General features: G+C 40.2%; 1 protein-coding gene across 3 annotated transcripts in view; it reads right to left on the reverse strand.

The window, feature by feature from the left end:
• ASCC3 (activating signal cointegrator 1 complex subunit 3) overlaps window positions 1–25,939 on the reverse strand; it is an 841,816-nt gene that overhangs the window by 668,719 nt on the left and 147,158 nt on the right. For all 3 annotated transcript variants that reach the window (XM_040350155.1, XM_040350157.1, XM_040350156.1), the window contains one exon: window positions 1,374–1,574. In XM_040350155.1, coding sequence (XP_040206089.1) covers window positions 1,374–1,574 — 201 coding nt within the window. The remainder of the gene's footprint in view (window positions 1–1,373; window positions 1,575–25,939) is intronic.

Raw genomic sequence — 25,939 nt, forward strand, 5'->3', positions numbered from 1 at the left:
AATGAGCAAAATCAAGCAGCATTCTTTATATGAATTAGGACTGACTAATGCCCTTGAAAAGTTGCTATTATTTACTAATAAAAAAAGAATCGTATACCACATTTGAAGTCTCCTATCAATTAAAATGCAATATAAAAAAGTTATACAAAAGATACAAGCATTCCTGAATCATCATCGTACAACTTTTTGATCTACCTACAAATGGAGTACGCGATTTTGTATTGATAATGCATGCCGTCCATCATACACATACAACAGAGCACCTAAGCAAATGATTTATTAACAAGAGTACAACATTAGCCAAGAAGTCTCTTAAGTTGTAGCAGGGTGTCTATCCTGCTTCAGTTATTTAAATTCCTTTTTTTTTCAAAAAAGGTTAAAAAAAGGTTTGGATGATTTATTTTATTTTAATGACATTGCAACGCCTTTAAAGTGGATGTAAACCACAAAAAGTCTTGCCACACTGAGTTAATCCAGCGCTGAGCAATCCTCTTTTAATGTTCAGTGAAAATTAACAGAATTCCAGATAAAAACTTGCCAAATTATAAGGTCCGTTTCTCTGTTTGTGCTTTGTGTTACAGGTTATTTACATATCCTGGTAAAATACAATGAACTTTGGATCACCTCATATTATGATAAACATAACATAACATATGATAAACATGTCCAAGCTCTAGATATGTAAATAACCTGTAACACAAAGCAAGAACAGAGAAACGGACTTTATAATGTGGCAAGTTTTTATCTGGAATTCTGTTAATTTTCACTGAACATTAAAAGAGGATTGCTCAGCGCTGGATTAACTCTGTGTGGCAAGACTGGGCACAGATGATAGGGGTTTACATCCACTTTAAGTTGTCTTCCTCTGACATGTTAGGAGACGAAATGGAAATAAATTCCTCCTTGCTCCCACATACCATCTGGTATTTTTCACCAAATACACTTGTATAGTAGGTATGCTGTTTAGTAACAGATAATGACTGCATATTATGTATTGTGTACTAGGCATTATTCAGACAGACACTTATACCTGTAGCCTGTGAATAAGTGTCTTGTTTATGCGGCTGCACCCACATGGCTATCAAAAATCTGAAAATATGTACAGTCGCTCTGTCCCAATAGACATGAAAGGGCTGCCTGCATGCAGAATGTGGCGACTGAAACCTCATAAACAAGGAACTCATGCACAGGCTATAGATATCAGCAACTATGGGAATGAGGTCTTACAGTAAACAGCATAAGTTACTCGCCAGTTTATTTTGGCTTTACCTTAAGAGTATGCCAATTAAAGGGTCTCTAAGATTTCCAATTCTCTGTATAAATAACATGTACATTACTAGCACAGACCAGTCTTTGTTAAAATAAACAAATACCTTAAATGCATCCTTTTTAATGACACCTTGTTGAATATTTTGGTGGATTTCATGCAAGACCGTTAGCATCGCAATGTTCGTTTTGCCTGCACCGGTTGGTGCACAGATAAGCATATTTTCATTGGTGTTGTAAGCAGTCTCAAAAACTATTGACTGGATCCGGTTCAGTCGTTTCACTCCTTTGAAGACCAGTTGTCCAATCTAGAAGTTGGAAAGTATACAAAAATTAGAAAAATATTACTTCAAGCACAATACGAGAAAGTAGAATACATATTATAAAGCCTTTACGCTTGTGCGTTTGAAAAATAAAGCAATGAAAAGTGTGAAAAATAGGATGATGAGCTAATCCATGTTGTAAATCCAATTAAAAGAGTTTAATGTGACATTAAGCCTCAACAGGAAAAAAGTTATGCTTATTATATTAAAATATAATCATATGCTAAGCTGGTTATGTGTATGCTGACAATTCAACAGTAAAAAGATGCAAGACATTAAGTTCCCTTTTTTTTTGTATCTCAACAAGTACTCTTGGTTTTTCATGGAATAGCATGTAGGCAGTATGAATTTAAGAGGAAAAGTTATATGTCATTAAATTACAGTACAGAGTTTGGTTAAGAAAATGAAACAACATAACAATGAAAGATTACATCCAACTACTTGCAATTACTGCACTTTACTTTTTCCTTTACATTTTAAAGGGGGACGTATATTTTTAAATTTTTCATAAATAATTATAAAACAAATCAGTTTAGTGTAAATGCTATTACTGTTAATGTTTTAAAAAGCCTGTGTATATATATATATATATATATATATATATATATATATATATATATATATATATATATATATATATTGTGACAGTATGCGAGGTGCGATACATGATCATAGGTACATTTCACCTCGCATACGTTCCATTATGAGAGACTGAACCGGAATCCATTCCGGGTTTTACAGCCTCTGGGCCTGGCTAGGATTCCGGTCCGGATGTTTGGGTCCACTGGAGTCCACAATCAGCTGGACTTTAAATGTCCAGGAAGAGAGCACAACAGGGCTCTGGCTTGAAACTCAGGAAGGGACCTGAGTGAGGGGAGCGCTGAGTGCTGGACTGAAAAGGTTTGCTTTACTACATGTTTTGTGGGTGTCAGGGACTAGCCCCACACTGTATAGAGAGGAGATCCTGTTTGTTTAGTTTAGCGCCGGACGGCAAGGATTTAATTTATTGTTTTGTTTATTTTAATCTGCAAACCGTTTATAAATAAAATCTGGCATCCGCCAGACTTAAAAGAAAGTGCCTGCTTACAGACTGTGATTTCAGAAAAGGTGATCCCCACGAGCTAATCCCTCACAATATATATATATATCTATATACACAAGTTGTAATTATATATGGATCTTGGGTTTAACATTTGCCCCTGACATATGCAAGCTCTACTTTCTGATTAGTAATGCTGCAAACTGTTGTACTTTGTCGTAGATCACTACAGGTCAACTGAAAAGTGTTTGCAAGGCCAGATTTGTATTTTCTTCTCCTAGACCACTACTCTTCTGTCCTCCTACATTGACAGGATCACTACTCTTGTGCCCTCCTACAGTAAAAGAATCAGATACACACACGGTCAAAGACACACAAGTCACATAAGACTCTCTGAGGCTCTTGACTGGAAATCTGAAAGACAGTTTTGCCATTTTTTTAGGAGTACACCAAACTGCCAGCTTTGTCCGCTGGCAGTTTAGTTCTAGGTATACAGATTTAAGGTTAAGTACACAATACTTAGCAACAATAAGGGCTCCAGAAAGATTGATCTGCTAGGCAGTGTGAAACGTTATACATAAAAGTGTTACTGACAGTTAGCAATGTGATATCTTGGTGGCTACATGCAACCCTAGGCTATTGACAGTGTTGGATAGACAGAAATCAAGTTCCAGCATGTTAAAACGACTGTAAACAGTCCAAATAAAAAAAAAAGGAATCTTTAATAATAAGAAAGAAGTACATTTGCACGAAACAATAATATAATTTGATAATGAACGGTACCCATTTGATTCATGTTGAACATTTTGCTTATCCTCGTATCTTACCCACTACAATTGCTGCAATAGCTTCTCAACCACAAGTTAAGAGAATGATCATTTCTAGGACTATGACAAATTGTAGCCAACACCGTGCGTGACTACTAGCTGTCAAATTGTTCTGTCACTCACAGCTCCGGTTCTTGCAATTTATTAGGAAACAATTACATAGTAATCACATAGAGGCTAGTAGGTCATGCAGAAATAAACGAGTCAGCCTGTATATAGCAGTGTGTCTCGGTTTAATATTCTTATTGTTAGATGAAATTACAGTATTAAAAAAAAATGATATCTGTCAAGCATTAATAGAAACAGAACAGGGTACCGAATAAAAGTCTTAAATAAAAAAAAAAAAATGGTTAACCACTAGCCGACCAGCCACCGTCATTATACGGCGGCAGGTCGGCTCTCCTGGGCAAGAGCCCGTAGCTATACGTCCGCTCTTCGAGCGGCCACTAGGGGGCGCGTGCGCACCGCCGGAGGCGCGCGCCCCCCGCTCGCCCCCGACTCCCGTGCGTGTGCCCGGCGGGCGCGATCGCCGCCGGGCACACGCGATCGCTCGTTACAGAGCGGGGACCGGGAGCTGTGTGTGTAAACACACAGCTCTCGGTCCTGTCAGCGGGGGAAATGCTGATTTTCTGTTCATACAATGTATGAACAGAAGATCAGTGTTTCCCCTAGTGAGGCCACCCCCCCCCCCACAGTAAGAACACACAAGGGACATACTTAACCCCTTCCCCGCCCCCTAGTGTTAACCCCTTCACTGCCAGTGGCATTTTTATAGTAATCTAATGCATTTTTATAGCACTGATCGCTATAAAAATGCCAATGGTCCCAAAAAATTGTCAAAAGTGTCCGAAGTGTCCGCCATAATGTCGCAGTACCGAAAAAAAATCGCTGATCACCGCCATTACTAGTAAAAAAAATATATTAATAAAAATGCCATAAAAATACCCCCTATTTTGTAAACGCTATAACTTTTGCGCAAACCAATCAATAAACGCTTATTGCGATTTTTTTTACGAAAAATATGTAGAAGAATACGTATCAGCCTAAACTAAGGAAAAAAATTTTTTTTTATATATTTTTGGGGGATATTTATTACATCAAAATGTAAAAAATATTATTTTTTTTCAAAATTGTCGCTCTATTTTTGTTTATGGCGCAAAAAATAAAAACCGCAGAGGTGATCAAATACCACCAAAAGAAAGCTCTATTTGTGGGAAAAAAAGGACGCCAATTTTGTTTGGGAGCCACGTCGCACGACCGCGCAATTGTCAGTTAAAGCGTCGCAGTCCCGAATCGCAAAAAGTGCTCTGGTCTTTGACCAGCAATATGGTCCGGGGGTTAAGTAGTTAAAGAAAGCATTGTACATGCAACTATGTTAGAATGTCCAAGTAGGCATTCAGAGTTCAGCTGCATGGATAAAGATTTTCACTGGTGAACTCCAAAGTTTTCCATATGCAACATGACCTACACAAAACAAGTAAAGCAGTAAAATGTGGCATCCAGATAGCCTCTGTTTGATCTGCGGTTGCCATGGTGCTAAAAACATGATCAGTTATGACACCATCCATTTGACGGTATGACAGTTCGGGTGAGAGCACAAGCAACTGTGAAAGTTATCTTTCATGGCATGCATTGAATGTAAGTTTTGGGTAACTGTCAAATCTATGGAGTTAGTTCCCCTTTAACCACTTCCCGACGGCCGTACGACTATATACGGCCGCCGGGTGGCTCTACTTCTCTGGGAGGCCGTGTTTTTACGGCCGCCCCTTTTCGCGTTCCCCGCGCGCGCTCCCGAGCGCGCAGCGGGGAACTGCTGTGCTGGCCGTGTCCCTTGGACACAGCCAGTCACAGATCGCCGTGAACGGCCAATCGGAGCGGCCGTTTCCTAGGCGATCTGTGCGGCCAATGAGAGATGATCTCATATGTTTACATATGAGATCATCTCTCATTCCCGGCTCTCGCAGACAGCGGTGCTGTCAGGGGAGAGAGGAGACGGATCTGTGTCCCTTGTACATAGGGACACAGATCGGTCACCCCCCCAGTCACCCCCCCTCCCCCACAGTTAGAACACTAATTAGGATACACATTTAACCCCTTCCTCACCCCCTAGTGTTAACCCCTTCCCTGCCAGTCACATTTATACAGTAATTAGTGCATATTTATAGCACTGATTGCAGTATAAATGTGAATGGCGCCAAAAATGTGTCAAAAGTGTCCGATGTGTCCGCCATAACGTCGCAGTCCCAATAAAAATCGCAGATCGCCGCCATTTCTAGTAAAAAAAAAAAATAATAATAATAATTCTGTCCCTTATTTTGTAGGCGCTATAACTTTTGCGCAAACCAGTCGCTTATTGCGATTTTTTTTTTTTTTTTTTTACTAAAAATATGTAGAATACGTATCGGCCTAGACTGAGGATAAAAAAAAAACGTAAAAAAAAAAAATTTAGCTATTTATTATAGCAACAAGTAAAAATATTTTTTTTTTTTTTCAAAATTGTCGCTCTATTTTTGTTTATAGCGCAAAAAATAAAAACCGCAGAGGTGATCAAATACCACCAAAAGAAAGCTCTATTTGTGGGGAAAAAAGGACGTTAATTTTGTTTTCGAGCCACGTCGCACGACCGCGCAATTGTCAGTTAAAGCGACGCAGTGCCGAATCGCAAAAAGTCCTCTGGTCAGGAAGGGGTTTAAGTGCCCAGTAAGGAAGTGGTTAAATCAATATTAAACCAAAAAGTAAACATTTATTATATTGACGCTTCAATAGAACAAGCTGTCCCGCAAATGTATCAGTTATTATAGTTTCGTGATAAATCATTTACCATTGACAGGGGGTACTAACAATTATCAAGTTTTACTTATTCATGTACAACCTTCCACCCAAAAGAAAAAATACTGTTGCTTTAACTGCAATATGAGCTGGAGTTTGGCTAGAGTTTGTTAGTATAAATTTGCTAGTAAATCTAACGCTCTCCCTCCCCCAGGCTGACAACGCTGCTGTCCAAAGGTGCCCCTGTGCTTCTTTATCCAAAGTGGATGCACTTTAGTACAGGAGGTATGTTACTGGCCAGATAACCTGGTGAAAACTGAGGGGGAGAAAGGTAAAAAGAAAGAAAACTAATACAGCCACCACATCTAATAACTGGCAAGCTGCAACCTGTGGGCATAATTTAAATAAAGCTGTGCCCATTCAAATTTGTTAAAAAAAAATTATACAGTAAGATGTGATCAATGGTTAGCTAGTTTTGCTGATAAACCGTAAAGTTGGGCAGAATTTGTTAAAAAAAAAAATCAGCACAGCTCTCCTATGCATACACATTTCCCCATGTAATTGACAAGTAACAAAGGATGGCAAAAGGATTGGGGTATCCACGTTATTAAAAAAGGGCATCCAATTTGTGACAATCAAAAAAGTCCTAGATGGGAATGGTGTATATACATATATTGGAAAAGTCCTGGTAAAGTTCATAAATCCAATAAAGTACTGTAACGGCACTAGTGACAGCTCCCTTAGGAGTGAAGCAGTCTCTGGGAAAACAAGATAAAACATCAGGGTGCGCCAGACTAAGTGCAGTATGTAGGATAAAAAAGGAATTTATTAAAATGTCAAACAAATGCCTATTTGCATGGTTTCTGTATAAAATGAGCATAATGCTCCAAAGATGGTCTGTGGTCCCTGGGGGAGTCTGGGGCTAAGTCAGAGATTGTGTCCCAGCAGGCTGCAATGGTATAACGACAGGAGAGTTGGAATATGCCTGCCAGGTCCCTGCCTCGTGGTGTACAAAACAGCGTGAAACGCACTCAGGAAGGTCTGGAGCAAGAAGTGGCATTGGGATGTGTCAGATTCCCCCTAGGGACCACAGGCCTTTTTTACCTTATTTCCCCATGTAATGTCGATTTAAAAAAATGCAGCAAGTTCTGGGGAATTCCTCATGATTTTGCCAGTAAGGCAGTTAGCTCATAAATTCCTGTAGTTGGCTGACAACACTGCCACTGCTGCACTGAAATAGCCAGAAGGGTGAAAAAAAGCAGGCAGCTGGTATGGAAGCATAGTGTGAATGATAATACATAGGATGGAGATGAACGGAGGGGGCTGTGCAGACATGGTCCCAACAGAGGAGAACTTAGGCAGGATTGACGACGCTGTTTAGGATTATAATGACAGTATAACTGTCCTCTATTCTATCAAATAAAGAAAACAGAAATAAAATGAGTATTTTCACTCCTAAACATAATTCATAAAGAGTACATAGAAAGCGCTAGCAATTCCCTTTAGGATTTTTTTTTTTTTTAGTACATGGTTCCACTGATATTAACAATCCCACATTGAATTAGTTTGAACCTGGCCTTAGTCATACCAAAGTTTTGTCTATACAGACACTATGAACAATAACCTTCTATAATGGGAAACACCTAAACTGAGCCAAAATATCAAGACTTGGGGTGAGGTGGAGCTGCAACTAGGGTAATGGGGTAGATGCATTGTGAGTGGGGGAGAGAGGGGGAGGTGAGTGGGGAGTGAGCCCTGCAGCCCTTCAATCCCCCACCAAAATTGCACATATTTTCTTTTGAAGGTTTTCTGATCTTTGTGTTTCTTTTTTTTTCCAAGGTGAAATATAATGTATAATGAGTATTTCTTACTTGGATTATGAAAATACATTTATGATATAAGAAAAGAAAAATGAAGAAATGCGATATAACCGAACCTTGTTAATGCTATATATGAAAGAGAAAAATAAAAATGTATCAAAATAACAAGACTTGGACCCATTTCATGGGCGGCTGTTCTGCCGCTGTTAAAAGCTGTTTTGTCATTTTGAAATTGCAAGACTCCAGGCACAGCAATCACTTGTATTTGTGCATTGCGATTAGCTGCATTTACTTCCGTTTACATGCGGCTGCGTTGGAACATTCTTGCCATGTCTGATGTGCTCCCTGTTTTCCTTTCCTAATAGTACACTGCGATTTCCTGCAGTTATGTGCAGATAGCTGCAATAAATCGGTCATGGAAGCAGTCAATTTTATTTTTCTAACCGCACCCAACCCCATGTAATGAAACTGTTGCTAAATGCAGTGTGTGAATGGGGCCTCAAAATTCTAGGAGGAGTCTGCTGGGAAACAAAAAATATATATATATATATATATATATATATATATATATATTTGATTAAATATTTGGAAACCATGCAAACTGTAATACAGGATACCCTTGGAGTGCTGTTAAATTATTTATTTTTGTTTAAGAAATGCATACACTTTAGAGACCACACTATCCTTTCTACAGTATATTAAACATGGGATTGAAACCTTTAAAAAAAAAAAAAAAAAAGGCAACATTGCTTATTTGATCATGCTACTACTGCTCAGTCAAAAATCACCTCCTACATTATATAAAAAAAAAACACACATATTGCAGGGATATGCCAAACAGTAGCACAGTACTGTAACATCTTTAAAGTATAACTCCACTTTTGTTGAGAAAAAACATTCCCCATAGTGATCTATGTACATTGCAAGGAGTATAGAAAACTTTGTTGCAGATTCCTACCTTTTGTTATTCTGAAGAAATCCATGTGTGTTTGTCTGTGCCTCTGCACTAAGTGGGTCTAATGGGAGTGGTTTAATAATTATCAGTCAGCTGTGGAAGCTGCAGGGCACTAATGAGGAAAGCTGCTGGGCCTGCATCCCTTTAGACGTGATTTCCTATTGCAGTGGTTCTCAACCTGGGGGTCGGGACCCCCTTGGGGGGTCGAATGACGATTTGCCAGGGGTCACAGAATCCTGGGCTGTTCCTGAAGCCCACACCGCTCTCCCAGCCTTTTCGCGGCTGCCCAGCAGGGCTGTCTCTGGAACCTGTGGCTACCCACTCAGCCTCTTTTTTACATTACAGTATGTTTCTACATACTTTTATTTAGTCATTGTAAGACACTTTCTATGCACTGAATTTCGCTCAGTGCTTTGCTCAGTGATTACTAATGGAACTTCTCCCAGCTCCCAACTGTGCCAACTTGCATAGTCTTATTTTGCTTGATGTAAGATACACCAGCATACTGCGTCTTTTTGATTGATGCAGTTTTGTTTTTATATGAACACTGTTATCTCTTCTATGTTTTTGTTAGTTTCTATTGTTTACTGTTTTGCACTAACCGGAAATGTACACTATGAAAATATATGCAGTTTGTGTATTATTTCATTGTTATTTGGTACAAGGCGTTTAAAAAAATAAAAAAGGGGGGCCGACAAAAAAAAAAAAATAATAATAATCATAGTTTAATGCCAAATAAGATGTCAGAAGACTGACAACTATGCACAATTACAAATGATTTGTCAGGTTAAAAAAAAAAAAACATTAATATATAGTTTAAAAAAACGAAATGGGGGGTTAAGGTTTTAAAAATGCCAGGGTTATATCAACTTTAATAACACAGAACACTACAGACAGAGGTCCAAAAATGAAATTAAAATACACTTTTTACCACATGCATTTTTCTGTAGTCAGTTCATCACTATTCACCTTGCGCTTTAAGCTACAAGGTGAAAAATCTGAAAATTCCAATACACAGTTAGAAATTTTGCTCTAAAGCGTCAATGGTGACCATTCGGTGTACAGAGTTATAACTTTCCTGGGTGCCTGCATAATAGTGTTGGATTCCCTGCTGTTAACATGAAGTTATTCGGTGTAGAGCCCTGGCAAGCAACTCTATAGAATCATAATCAACTCATAGTGAAAGCTTTGAGAAGAGAAGAAAACCTAGCAATAAATACAGCCTTCACAATCACTGCACCATAATAGATGTAATCTGAAATGTCTTATACATCTAAATTCACAGGTATTTAACACTACTACATACTGTATCTTAACTGGATATTCAAAGTAATTAAGAATACGCAACATTCCCAAGGAAGCCACAACCGGAAGAAGAGCAGAATCAGCATTTTTCTAAATTCTCATATTGTTGCCCATTTCAATCCAGTACAGGCATGTCAAAAAGATGGCTCGCAAAGACAGTTGCACCATTATTTGCAGGACAAAGTTTCCCATATATTAGCAGTAACTATAAATATGTTAAGCTTATAGTTTTACTAGCAATTATTTAAATTTTAAAATATTGCATCATTGTAGAGCTGCAGCCGTGCTGACAATGGTGCCTACCCCACCACCTGTCACTCTCTGCATGGAGCAGTGGTCATGCCGACTACTGTGCCCTCCCACTTTTAGCTGGGGCTGTGTCTCCTGCCTGCCCACCACCACCTTTTATTCTACAGACACATCTTACTGCCCACACACTTTCACTGCAGGGAAGGGTTCAAGTTTGTTACACCTGCTCTAATTGTACACACATGCATTTAAGTGGTTCTAAAAGCTTAAAGTTCTTTTACCTTATTGCATTCTATGCGTTAAAGTGAAAAATGTTCTAGTGTCAGCTCCCCCCAGTATCCCCCTACCCACAAAATACTTACCTGGGGGGTGGGAATGGAGTTGAGCCCAACCATGTGTGTCTATGGAGAGAGAGCCTGGCTTAGGAGCGAGTTCACACATCTGCCCACATAGCAAGTGCTTGCTATGGGGGCAGACCCCGCAGAGGGGAGCCTAGAGAGCTAACGCATGACCCCAGAAGAGGTGGTTTGGGGCTGGATTGAGTATAGTTGTTTTTTATTATTTTAAATTAAATAAAATTGCTTTTAATAATGCTTTAATGTAATGTGCAAAGATCTGTGTTAAGAATAAAAGGGGTGCACGGATATCTGCGCTAACCAAAATAAAAATAAAACAAATAGCAAATGAATAATAATAAAGCAGCTAGCACCGTTTGTTGATTCAGCAAACATAAGTAAAAAAAAGTCCAAAAATGCAGCGCTTCAGTGAAAAAAATATGTGTTAAAGACCATATGATGAAATCAATAAGAGATGAAAAACAGGTATGAACACCTTCACCAAACTTCAGTGTGCAGGAAAAACACACCACACCAATGTGCTCTCAGTCTACTTACCAGAATTATGTGACAATCAGGCAACAAGATCATAGGATGCAGGTGGGCAGTAACAAAGACAGCACTCCTAACTTGATAGATGAATGGTGGATAACATCAAAATAAAGGGACTCCAGGACTCAGGCAGATGAATGGATTGCACAGTCATCAACGGGAGATTGAACCCAGTATAAGAAAGGAAGCAATCATAGTGAAGCCCATAAGGATAAACCAGGGATCCTCAAACTACGGCCCTCCAGCTGTTGCGGAACTACACATCCCATGAGACATTGTAAAACTCTGACATTCACAGACATGACTAGGCATGATGGGAATTGTTGTTCCTGAACAGCTGGAGGGCCATAGTTTGAAGACCCATGAGATAAACCATACATTTATTGTAGTCTACTTACAGGACAAACAAGGTGTCATGAATATGCATCAAGTCTGTCTGCCTACCTGATCTCCATGTGTTCATTAGAGGCAGATCCTGTTCTGGTTTCCCTTCTTATCACTTCCTCTTCCTGTATGGCTCCACCCTAGTCCATCCCAGGAAGCCTATATTAACCTTTGCTCTACAGGTCTGCAGTGCTGTTCAACAGTGTTCCTATGCTTAGTTCCTGTCTGCAGTGTATTGCTAGTTCCTGTTTGCAGAGTGCTACGATCATCTTCCGTGTACCGTTTTGGCTTGTCCCCGACTTCCCTGTCTGCCTGTGCCCCTGACTATTTGCATGTTCCACGGTTATCCTTGTCTGCCTGTTGCCCTGACCTCGGCCTGTCCATCACCACTGTTTGTCCTGCTGGCTGCTTCCCCCTTCTCCCTGCGGAGTGTGACTTGAGGAATCCCGGGAACGCGACCTGGACCCAGTTGCGGCCAAGACCATCCCTACCATCAAGGGCTCTGGTGAATACAAAACTGGTTCTTAGACTCCGCGCCCTGGGTGATCTTGGGTTACGCTTCCTCCCTGCCAGCAGTAGTCGGCTATAGGGTTCACTTCCCTGTGGTGCATCCCTGACCCCTACAGGGTGCACTTGTCACCTGGCCACAGGTGACCTGACACAAGGATAAAAGGCATATAAAAAACTCTGCGGCTCTCAGCATGCTTGCATCGGCCAGCCTGACATGTTTCATCCTACTCAGATATCATCAGAGGCGTCTGATGATATACGATATCCGATGATATCCGAGTAGGATGAAACATGTCAGGCTGGCCGATGCAAGCACGCTGAGAGCCGCAGAGTTTTTTATATGCCTTTTATCCTTGTTTGTCCTGTAAGTAGTATATATAATAGTAATGACAAGCGCTACTCACGTGACAGTGACGTAACGACGTAGGGAGCACGTGACACCATCGCATCCGGAAGCCACCAGATAGACGTAAGATGGCGCATCTCCATTTGTTTTATGCCCGATACATTTTACTTGATGTAAGAGTCCCACCTTTAGCTATTAAAGTACCCCCCTATTTTAACATGCTTCACCATTGGAAGCCTCTTTTTTCCCCCCTTACTCCTTCCTTCTACACTTTGGGAGTGTTTATCATCAACCCAGACCCGGTGTCTATCCGTTTGAATTGGAAATCGTGAGAGAGTCAGGGGATCTACTAAAAGGACGCCAGTGAGAACTACCTGGATGAGAATATTCATTTAAGATATATGCTCATACTATATCATACTCAGGTGAGAGTCCTGGGAGACCAGTTATGGATGCTGCTGACAACTCAATTGATTTAACAGTCCCCTATTTTGAACATTTATGTGACCGTTATTATTAATTTAGGACATTTCTCCATCATTTGCCATTATTGCATTCACTCATTTAAGGCCCTTTGAGTCGTCTGAGTGATCATCATTGAGCTATTTTGCATTTTATGTTGCACTTTCGTTGCTCATCATTGCACTAGAATATTCACTGATGTTATGTTATTTTATTATATTTTATGTTGTATTTTTGTAGTGATTTTTTAGTGATTAGCGCTTGTTATTACTATTATATATTCTTTTATCTCTGTGTACAGTGAACACACTAGACTTAGCTGCTTTCACACTACTGATTCACTTCATCTACTTTCATGTTCACTTACTCTAAGTAGCGCAATAGTTCACATTTTACAAATTTTTGTCCTGTAAGTAGACTACAATAAATGGTGTATGGTTTATCGTTATGGGCTTCACTATGATTGCTTCCTTTCTTATACTGGGTTCAATCTCCTGTTGATGACTGTGCAAAGATCTGTGTTAGGCAGGATTCACAGGGATGCAAATTGAATGGGGGTTCCCCCCATCCAATTCGCATGACAGAAGAATGTACCCAGCTCTCAATGGAGCCAGTACACACAGCTCTGGGATGGCCGGGGCTCGCATGGGAAAAGGGTCATGTGCCACGTCTGGTCCTTATCAGGTGTGAATTCAGAACAGGGACGCACCAGACCCCCTGCTCTGAGCCGCAGCTAGTGTGAACCCAGCCTAAAGTTATTAAATGGTGCTACTTACATATTTAAAAACATCAAGCTTAAGCAAACAGCATTTTCGTTTTTTAAGCATTTAAAAAAAATAAAAACATTTAAACGCTTCTAAACGCAAACACTGTTAAACGTGGCATTTAAACGCGGCAAAACTGACATTTTAAATATGGGTTGTAAAACTAGCCCCAAAGGTTTTTTTTTTTTTTTTTTTTCACCCAAGCCAATGCCACCTTCTAGCTCCAGTTTCTCCACCCTCTCCTCTCTCTTAAAATAACCAGTAGGGTCAGCATGACTATACACTTCTCTTTAAAGGCAAAATAACAACTTGGCCAAAGTATATTAAAAGTACACATTTTTGCAGAAACAAAAATTGCCTGGAAAGCAATGCCCCCATTACCAGTGGATCATGGGTGCAACATCAGACTGCTGCAGACAAGCCCTGCAGCTTTTAGCCCATACCTGCATACAAGCTGCAAGGCTTGTGAATGAAATTGGAGAGCACTCACCAGCACTCTCGTAGTTCATGAAACACTACAAGCTGTCAGTTGCAGTGGACGACAGCATTTGTAGTGGATTCCTTCACAAGAGCCCCACACGGCCACACACTAAAAGTGACAGAGGGTGCAGGGAGAAGATTCCCAGCCTGATGTCACACTGTGGGGTAAATTGGGCAAACTGGCTGCCAGAGCTGGAACATGTTATATAATCTAACATATATATGGGTGGAACATGTAACATGTTCCAAAAGGTGAACTTTTCCTTTAAAAAAAAAATTGACATCAAACAGAACAAATGTCTTGACAATGGTAAAATGAATTGTAAAACAAAGGAAACTGACAAACACACAAATGCTTCAAGCAGACAAAAGGACAACAAAAATAATAGTATGTATAACAACACTGATCAATGGACAGAAAGAAAAAGGTTGGCCAAATAATAGTGCTCTTGTCCATTAAACTCTCCATTACAGGTGAACAGGCTTGTGCTAGTATTATTTTTACTACCTGTTCAACTAAACATAGCTGCTAATTAGATATTATTAATGATTACGCATACCTCTGGGCCCAGAAACAAACAAAGGGAGGATGTTTCCAAGCCAACCATTAACATTTTATCATTGCTAGTAGATACAGCTGCTTAAATATATCTTTTATGTGCCATGTAGAGGCTGTAATTAGCGGAACACAAACAAAAAGCAGTTATTCAGTTCATCTTGAAACCATCCTAGAATGTTTACCGATACGTTGTTTAAGGTTTAATTAACAACTAAGCACTGGACAGAACTAGAGCATTTTTGAAGCTCTGCAGCTGCACAATGTTTCCAGTTCTTTTCCACTACAATGGGCAAAGATAAAAACTTCCCAATCAGAATGAAGCCTTTCAATGATATCATGGGCTCTTTAGAGAAATGCAAGCACAGATAATAAGCATGATTTTCTGAGAACGCAATTTAAATGTCCTTTTATTCTGAAGTGACAGAACCACAATTTCTGGCTTGTTGTTACAATTTCTAGAACATCATAGGTTTCTAGCAATTCAGCTACAGAAAAAAAAGAACACAAACAGGCTGGTAAATAGCACCTGTAATTATATAATGATGTCATACATTTGCTGTAAAGAGTGCAGAAAAATATTATGGTTTACTGTATTTGTGGGTTGTGTTATTTTTCAAAAAAAAAATGCTTTAATAAATGTTCTTAGACTTAAAAAAAATACAGTGACAAATAAAATGGAATCAAGATACAGCATGATTGATAAACAAAAAACTGTATAAGCAAAGAACAATTCCAATGAATAATTCTAGCAAGGTAAAAGCTTTAAGATACTAAAATAGTGGAGCAAACAACTAAAGTTGTCCAGTTCAGAATGGTTTAAAACAGGTGTCTCCAACAAAGGGCCAGATTAACATTCTTCAAGTGTTAGGGGAGCTGGACTGTGGTCAGTGAGAGTAGAGGAAACCTCAGAATTGGTGGTCGGTATGAGGAGAAATAGTTCCCCATCGTTGGTGTCAGTGGAAGAAATAGTGCCCTATTTTTGGTGTCTGTGGAAGGAATAGTGCCTGATATCAGTGGGAGTACAGTGCCTTGTATTAGTGGCAGGAGCAGTGCCCCAAGAGTCAGATAAAGGCAAGCATAGGGCCGCATCCGGTCCACATAGTTTGGAGACCACTGGTTTAAAACAAAAAGCCAAGCATGTAAGGTTGCTATTCAAAACTCTGCAATAACCTATGAGTTCATCATTAAAAGTGCTACTTAGTTTAAACTAGTTTACCTTTGTTTAACACAGCTCTGTAGCAACATGGAACCAGTGGCACAGTGATTTTTAAATGCATTAAAGTGAATGTAAAGGCAGAGAGCCAGATTCACGTAGATTCCGGCGTAGCGTAAGCTATTTACACTACGCCGCCGCAACTTAGTGGAGCAAGTGCCGTATTCTCAAAGCACTTGCTCCGTAATTTGCGGCGGTGTGGTGTAAACGGCCCGGCGTATCCCCACGTAATTCAAAGGGGGCGGCTTGTATTTAAATTAAGCGCGCCCCCGTGCCGAACGAACTGCGCATGCGCCGGCCTTAAACGTAGCCCAGTGCGCATGCTCCGTAGTACGCCGCAAATACATTGGTTTCGACGTGAACGTAATTAACGCACAGCCCTATTCGCGACAAGTTACGTAAACAACGGAAAAATATTATAACCTGTGTATAACATTCACTTGAATACATTTTTAATCAATGGCATAAATATAAGCTCCGGTAAATAGCAGGTGGAAGAAAATTGTGTTATTAGGACGAACCTAAAGATTAAGGTTTGGACGTAGCAGATGTTGTATTTGAATACAATTATAATAGTCTGAGGTAGGAAGAGATCATTAATGATATGAATCCCCTTCATCTCCCAGGCGCTCAGGTAATAATCATATATAATTTTCCAAACATTAGAGTGGTCTGAGGTGTTTGCAGAGAAATTGGTTAAAGAAAAAAAAATCACCATGAGGCTTGGTTCGTATATATGCAAATTGGATGCATTTTCAACCCTTTTAACATTAAAAGCCGGTTCACACATATCTGAGGCAGCCCCGGCATTTTTGAAAAGGGTGCTGTGCAATTTTGGGTCCGGTTTAGGTGTGGATTCAAGTAAAAACTTGCGCCTGAAACGCACCTGAAATCGGTGAACAAAACCACAACAAACTCCAGACTACAAACTGCAGCCATACATGTGTGAACCTAGCCCAAGTAATTTTTGTATACCCAGGGGCTCCAGTACACATAGCACTGTGCAGTATTTCTGCAATAAAATATTTGTATTTCTGCCTGTGATAATAGCCCCAAGCTGAAACCCAGTTTATAGGCGTTACCAGGGGGGAGTTACAACCAGCACTGAAACCACATACCCTATTAATTTTGCAGCCTTCACACTAATCTTGCAGACTGGGCTGCATGATTGATTAGGGGTGCAGATGTTCTATCCTGGTAGCTTTAAGATGGTTGTGTGGGCTCTATGTGCACTGTCCGTCATACCCCCTTTCCTCATCTGAGAAATGGTACCGATTTTTAGGGTTTGCGTTATTGTGTCGAAAAGGTTTTCTAAATTATATTCATATTTATATATCGAACAAAGCATTTAAGAAAAAAGAAGTGCATTTAAAGCTGGTTTAAAGCACACTCTTTTATGAAGAGGTAACAGCTTTGTCTAGAGCCAAATAAAAATCAATGTACCAAGAGTTAAATTCACCAGACTTTGCACCATTGTTCATCAAGTCCAACCTGGACATTGCACAACTAAGAAAACAAGACATGTTGCAGTTTTTTTCACTTTGCTTTTCTATGAATCACCCAGTCTCTCCCGTGGAAACTAAGAACATTCTCTATGATCAGATCATGTATTTGTTATTACTAACTCTCGTAGACAGTAATGACAGGTCATGCTAATATGCCCAACATGTGATGTGGCACTGTGTTTTTCTGGCATAGCACAACAGGAAGAAGTAGTTGTAGCCCAGCAAGAATCAGGTTTTTTTCAATCGGGGCTCTGGTATACTAATGGTCCACTGCTAGAGACATGAGCCTAGTTCAACCATGGCAGCCAGACGGGGCTGGGTAGGAGAAATGATAAGTGTCATTTATTGTTTCTGTGTTGGCAGTAGTTTGATGCATTGGATGTCTGGATTGGAACACCTTTTACTTTTTTTCTAAAAAGATAATTATGGTCTAACGATATGGACAATGCTCTGTCTCATTCTTCCATGTAGTGTACTATATAGCACTGTATACTCTACTATGTAGATTTTTTATACTATTGTCTACTATCCTGGCTGCTTTAGATGAAAAGGGGAATACTGAAGCTGGCAAATATGTTGCAGATACCCAAAAGTTCTGTTCTTTAACCACTTGCCTACAGGGCACTTTCACCCCTTCCTGCCCAGGCCAATTTTTATTTTTCATCTCTGTCACACTTTGAATGACAATTGTGCAGTCATGCAATGCTTAACACAAATAATTTTTTTATCTTATTTTTTCCCACAGAGATTTATTTTGTTGGCATTTAATTACTGCTTTTTTTTTTTTTTTGCTGAAAAAAACCAACAATTTTGGAAAAACATTTTTCTGACAGAAAACTTTGTAAATAAGTAATTTTTCTCCTTCACTGATGTGAGCTGATGGCTCTGCACGGATAGGCGCTGATTAGGAGGCACCAAAATTCAGCACTAATGGGCACTGATATGCAACACTGATATGCAACACTTATGGGAAATGATAGGTGGCATGGATAGGCGGCACCGATAGGCAGCACTGACTGGCATCACTGCTGGGTACTGTTGGGGCTGCACTGATAATCAGGACACTGATTATCAGTGCCCTAATTATCTGTACAGTCTCCCCTGTGAGGAGATGCCGCAGATCGGCTTTCCTCTCCTGGCACTGACAGAGTGTGAGGAGAGGAGAGCCGATTACCGACACAGCTAAAGAGCCACGCCATAATCTCTTACTGAAATTGGGGTTGTGCCGTGTCCCAGGGACACAGCGTGCCTGAGTAGGGAGCGCGATTGTGGCGAGTCTGGGCGACGTCATATGATGGCCCAGAAAAAGAGGGAATCCCACCTGCCGTATAGACAAATGACGGTGGGCGGGATCCTTTCTTGTTCTGGGCCAAAGTCACAGGTTTGAAAAATGGAGCAGAGCAGGCCAAGTTCCCAGCTCAGAAAACAGACTATGCTGTGATCTCATGCCTAGTGTGGTCAGTTTTTTATGGAAACACAGAAGGACTGGCAGAAAAAAGGAAGTAACGCAAAGAGAACAGGATACTTTTTCATACAAGTACATGGTACACCAGGTACATGTCAGGAATATGAAATGTTTTTATGTTATTGACATAATTTTTTACACAATTTTCAGCAATTTAGGAAATGATGGTCTTGTCAATGGCTATTTTATGCACTCCTAGCATCTTTAAATTGGTACAGGTTTAACTTAGGCCACCATGAGCATGTGCAATGACTGTTAGCCAGGAAATCTGGTCATCCTTTTCTTGATTTTAACATGCAACCAAAAATCCAATAAAGCAGAACCACAGAGAAACCAGCAAGAAAGGAATGATCTCTCTACTTTGTTGACTTCACTCTGCAAAACTGATCAGGTAGCAAAAGAAAGGAGTGTAAAACCTAACTTGTCTTTCCGTTATTGTGTATGGAACTACTGCCAATATGAACAACTTTGACCGACTACATTTCCTTCTACAGTCATTTACAAAGGGAAATCACCCTTAAGTAAATGCATGTAACATAGTTACATACCAGGCTGAGAAATAGCACGTGTAAATCAAATTCAACCAAGAAAAAGGTTACGCTCAAACCCAGAGTTGACAGGTCTTAATAGAAAATGATAAAACATGGCCCAAAGTCTCAATTTTCTCCAACAGTCCTTCCAAATTTACCCCTAAATGCAACCAAATAACTTTCTGGATCAAAGTTCTACAGTCATTGTTTTACATGTGTTGGCTGCCATGTAAATCTTGTGTATGTGTAAACCCATACTTTTGATGTTTTCACGTGGAAGACCATTAGGAGCATGTCACTGGTAAATGACAATCAGCATATGTCTTTGCGAACACTCCCAAAATGCAGAACCAAGGCAATCTTTTACTGAACCCATATTTGTATGTATTGGCCCATCAAAACATAATTGTAAAAAAAGTTGTCAAGAACAGAAGTTAAAAGCTAAACCTTCATGAAAATTGTATCTACAGTATGTCACTTAGTCAAGTTGTTTGTGGTTCCGAATTCCAGATTATTATATAGCAAATAAGTAAACATGAATTTGATATTTGATATTTTAGCCATACATTTCTTTTAATAGCATTGTATAGGCTTTTCTTTTTTCTTTTCTTTTTTTTTTTTTTAACGCTGATGCCCTTTGCGGTTCAGAGCGTTCAACGAATCCCTGCAGACCTTGGCACTTTTAAAAGCTGAAAGCTTTGTGGGAATACACAGACAAATTAATTGGTCCCAACAGAAGTAAAAATGATCTTTTTCAAATTGTGTAACAATGCACATGCAGCATAACAATGCCCCACTGTAACCACACAGGTCCATCCTTATTGCAATATTTTGCAAAAATAAAAAAAGGAGGGTTACAAAATCATTTTTCAATGTCAACCAACCTGTAAGTGCTTGTTAAATGACCATTTGTGAACTCCAATGTGTTTATGAACTATGTTATATACCAGAAACATGACAGTCTCTAGGGCTTGCAACGTTGTTTTTTCCCCACTCAACCTCACTGGCGTTTAGAGATTTCTATATACGTGTTGTGTAAATCCACTTGGATAAAGGGATTTTGGTCTTTTCACTAAAGAAAGGTTGACTTGTTTAAAACGTATCACCATCCAGCTTTGTTAGACTAAGCATTTCAAGCAAGACGAGAAGGATGGAAATGTAACATTTTCTTTAACCTTTTATTTTTGCAATACTTGGTGGAATTCACAATGAGATATAATAAAGCTCCCTATGCTGTAGACTTAGAGACTCAACTTATTAAAGGTGGAATATATCATGCTTGGACTTTTGTTAGTTTAAGCACAAAACCGCAACTGCAGAGGAAGGCAAGATAATAAAAAGCAGCATCTTTCCATAGTTTATAATCTGTCAGTCTGTAATTGGTATTGTGAAAAAAAATATGTTTGTTCAGAGCAAAAATAAATAAAATATATGTGGATAGTTAAAAAAAGAGGGAAAAAACAATAAAAATCCAGCAATTACATTTGCTCCATTAAACCATGGCTTTATTGTGCTGATAAACAGCATTTTATTTGTTAGTGGGTTTAATTAGTTCTTCTTAAACTTACATGAAAACTTCTTTAAAATGTCAGCACTCTCAATGTATTCTAATTATACAGAACTTAAATTAATGCATGCTTTAGCATCAGTTTTCTTTTACTAATATCAGCTTGATACACTAATTTAATATGTATTTTTTTTTTATGTGTCGGAACAAATAGCAAGAAAAGAACGTGTTATACTGAAACTGTTAGATAACCGTGAACGAAAACTAAATGTTAACAGTGTCAAATCCAAAAATCCTTCTATGTCTTTCATAGCTGGTAAGTTTGAATAAAGACAGCAGTCTATCCAGTTGAAAAAGTATTCATACCTCTTGAAATTTTCCACATTTTGTCATGTTACAACCAAAAACTTAAAGTGTCAGTAAACCCTTACAGACCACTTTTCCCTACATGCAAAGCCTATAATAAGGCTTACCTGTAGGTACTGGAAATATCTCCTAAACCTGCACAATTTAGGAGAAATTTACCATATGCGCACTTTAGAAAGGGCACACTCGTGCTGTTTCTATAGGGCTCGTGCCGTGACCATTGGAGTGATGTCACGCTACTCCAGTCAGTCACAGAGCCAGCCGGAGTCCGCTACCCCGAAAGAAAGAGGGGTGAAGATGGATGCTTCCACCATCGTGGACATTGTGGGCTTTGTTTGCAGGTAAGTGCCACAGTGATACATACTACGGTGTTTCCCCGAAAATAAGACCTACTCCAAAAATAAGCCCTATTGTGTTTCTCTCCCCTATAAGCCCTCCCCTATAAGCCCTACCCCAAAAATAAGACCTAGCGCGGTATGTGATGTGGGCTGTGTGTGCTGGATGCATTCGGTATAGCGCCACTCGGCGCTTAGCTGGCCTCCCGCTGCTGTCCTCTTTAGCCAGCTGTCAGTGGGGGATTTTGACCCCCCCTCAGTGCTCAGAGCGGGAACAAGAGTTCCGGCGGGCCATGGAAGCGCATAGCGGCACTCAGCTTATGTCCCGCTGCTTTTCTCCTTTCTTCAGCCAGCTGTCAGTGGGGGGATTTTGTTCCCCCCTCAGTGCTCAGAGCGGGAACAAGAGCTCCGGCGGGCCATGGAAGAGCATAGCGGCGCATAGCTGATGTCCCGCTGCTCTTCTCCTCTCTTCTGCGGGAATATCGGACCCCCCTCCATTTGCAGTGCTCTGGCAGGACACTGGTGCGGCGCTATGTGAAGGTGTTTGTCACACATGGATTGCAGAAAGGTACAGTTTTCATTATCTAAAACTGTAATCCAGAGCATTCTTGAGATTTGCAGGCACTTTTACTCGGTTCCACTGGCCACTGAGGATTCCTGACAGGCAGGGAGGGAGATTGGGGGAGAAATCAGCACATGACAAGCCCTATCCCCAAAAATAAGCCCTACTGGGTCTTTTGTTGCCAAAATTAATATAAGACCCGGGCTTATTTTCGGGGAAACACGGTAGCCCATTATGCTTTTACTTTTTCAAAAAAATAAAGAGGAGGTAAAACTCACCAGGGTTTACTTCCTTTGTTAAATGTATTTTTTTAGGATTTTAAGTGAAAGACCAACACAACATGGCAATGGTTTTCATTTTTTTTACAAATAAATATCTGAAAAGTGTGGCGTGCATTTGTATTCAGCCCCCTTTACTCTGATACTCCTAACTAAAATCTAGTGGAACCAATTGCCTTCATAATTCACCTAATTAGTACATAAAGTCCACCTGCGTGCAATTTAATCTCAGAATGAATACAGCTACTCTGTGAAGCCCTCAGAGGTTTGTTAGAGAACCTTAGTGAATAAACGGCATCATGAAGGCCACCAGACAGAACACACCAGACAGGTCAGGGTCTCACGGAGCACTGTTCAATCCATCATCCAAAAATGGAAAGAGTATGGCCCAACTGCAAACCTACCAAGACATGGCCATCTATCTAAACTGACAGGCCGGGCAAGGACAGCATTAAAGTGGAGGTTCACCCGAAAACTTAATTTTTAACATTAGATTGAGGCTCATTTTGTGAAGGGGAATCGGGTGTTTTTTTTTAAATCGAAGCAGTACTTACCGATTTAGAGATAGATCTTCTCCGCCGCTTCCGGGTATGGGCTGCGGGACTGGGCGTTCATATTTGATTGACAGGCTTCCGACAGGCTTCCGACGGTCGCATACAGCGCGTCACGATTTTCCGAAAGTTGCCAAACGTCGGTGTGCAGGCGCCGTATAGAGCCGCACCGACGTTCGGCTTCTTTCAGCTACTTGTGACGCAATGTATGCGACCGTCGGAAGCCTGTCAATCAAATAGGAACGCCCAGTCCCGAAGACCATATCCGGAAGCGGCGGAGAAGATCTCTCTCTAAAACGGTAAGTACTGCTTCGATTAAAAAAAACCACCCGATTCCCCTTCACAAAATGAGCCTCAATCTAATGTTAAAAATAGTTTTTCGGGTGAACTCCCGCTTTAATCAAAGAAGCAGAAGAAGAGGAAAATATTAAAACAAAATCCCAAAAAGCGTATTTTGATTGGTTTGCGTAAAAGTTATAGCGTCTACAAAATAGGGGATAGATTTATGGCATTTTTATTATTTTTATTTTTTTACTAGTAATGGCGGTGATCAGCGATTTTTAGCAGGACTGCGAAATTGCAGCGGACAGATCGGACACCTTACTGACATTTTTTACACTTTTCGTAACCAGTGACATTATTCCAGTGATCAGTGCTAAAAATATGCACCGACATTGTATTAATGGCACTGGCAGGAAAGGGGTTAACATCAGGGGCGATCAAGGGGTTAACTGTGTGCCCTCAGTGTGTTTCTAACTGTATGGGGGGATGGGCTGCCTGGGATACTACATAGATCCGTCTTCCTGCATAGCAAAAAGACAGATCTGTGTGTGATCCCCTATCAGAACGGAGATCTGCCTAGTTTACTATGGCAGATCCCTGATCTGTCATTGTGGGGAACGATTGCAGGCAGATGGCGGACATCGAGTCTGCAGGACTCGCCGATTGCCCCGGTGGCACAGAACAGGGATCTGCCATAGTAAACAAGGCAGATCTCCGTTCTGTCAGGGGATAACACACAGATCCCGTCTTTCTGCTATGCATGCACCCACAGATCGCCGTGTATGAGCTGACATACCGGTACAGCAATTTTCACAGCCGAGCCAACCTGCTGCAGTATAACTGCATCGGCTGGTCGGCACACGGTTAAACTTCTCCACAACTTTATCCCTGACCTGTCTGGTGTGTTACTTGGCCTTTATGATGCTGTTTGTACACTAAGGTTCTCTAACAAACCTCTGATGGCTTCACAGAACAGCTGTATTTATACTGATATTAAAGGGGTTGTAAAGGTAAAAAAAAATTCACCTGAATGCATTCTATGCATTAACCACTTAAGGACTTTGTCTGTTTTTCAGACTTGGTGTTTACAAGATTAAAACATTTTTTTTTGCTAGAAAATTACGTAAAACCCCCAAACATTATATATATATTTTTCTAACACCCTAGAGAAAAAAATGGCGGTTATTGCAATACTTTTTGTCACACCGTATTTGTGCAGCTGTCTTACAAGAGTAAAATGATACCCAACATGTCACGCTTCAAAATTGCGCCCGCTCGTGGAATGGCGTCAAACTTTTAGGCGACGTTTAAAAATGTTTATATGTTGCATCTTTTGAGTTACAGAGGAGGTCTAGGGCTAGAATTATTGCTCTCGCTCTAACGATCGAGGTGATACCTCACTCATGTGGTTTAAACACCGTTTTCATATGCGGGGCACTTTAAAAAAATATATTTTTGTTTTCTTATTTATTTGTATTTATTTTATAAATTTTTACACAAAAAAAAAAAAAATGGGTCACTTTTATTCCTATTACAAGGAATGTAAACATCCTTTGTAATAGAAAAAAGCATGACAGGTCCTCTTAAATATGAGATCTGGGGTCAAAAAGACCTCAGATCTCATATTTAGACTAAAATGCAAAAAAAAAAAAAAAAATGTGTTTTGAAAAAATGACAACAAGAAAATATGCCTTTAAGAAGCATGGGCGGAAGTGACGTTTTGACGTCGCTTCCGCCTGGCTATGCTATGGAGATGGGTGGGGGCCATCTTGCCCTCACTCGTATCCCAGCCGAGCAGGACACAATCGCCTCCGCTCCGGTAAGTGGCGGAGGGTGCGGGAGAGCGGGGGGCCCCTCTCCCGCCGCCGATAACGGTGATCTTGCGCCGAATCCGCCGCAGAGACCACAGTTATCGTTTAAAGGACCGCACACAGGAAAGATGGATATCTCGTGTGTGGCAGTGGCTGCTGCCGTTACCGAGATATCCATCTTTAACCACTTAAGACCCGGACCAAAATGCAGCTAAAGGACCTTGCCCCTTTTTGCAATTCGGCACTGCGTCGCTTTAACTGACAATTGCGCGGTCGTGCGACGTGGCTCCCAAACAAAATTGGCGTCCTTTTTTTCCCACAAATATAGCTTTCTTTTGGTGGTATTTGATCACCTCTGCGGTTTTTATTTTTTGCGCTATAAACAAAAATAGAGCGACAATTTTGAAAAAAAAATAATATTTTTTACTTTTTGCTATATTAAATATCCCCCAAAAATATATAAAACATTTTTTTTTTACTCAGTTTAGGCCAATACGTATTCTTCTACCTATTTTTGGTAAAAAAAAATTGCAATAAGCGTTTATCGGTTGGTTTGCGCAAAATTTATAGCGTTTACAAAATAGGGGAT

This window comes from Rana temporaria, chromosome 4 (genome assembly GCF_905171775.1).
Source record: "Rana temporaria chromosome 4, aRanTem1.1, whole genome shotgun sequence".
Lineage (NCBI taxonomy): Eukaryota > Metazoa > Chordata > Amphibia > Anura > Ranidae > Rana > Rana temporaria.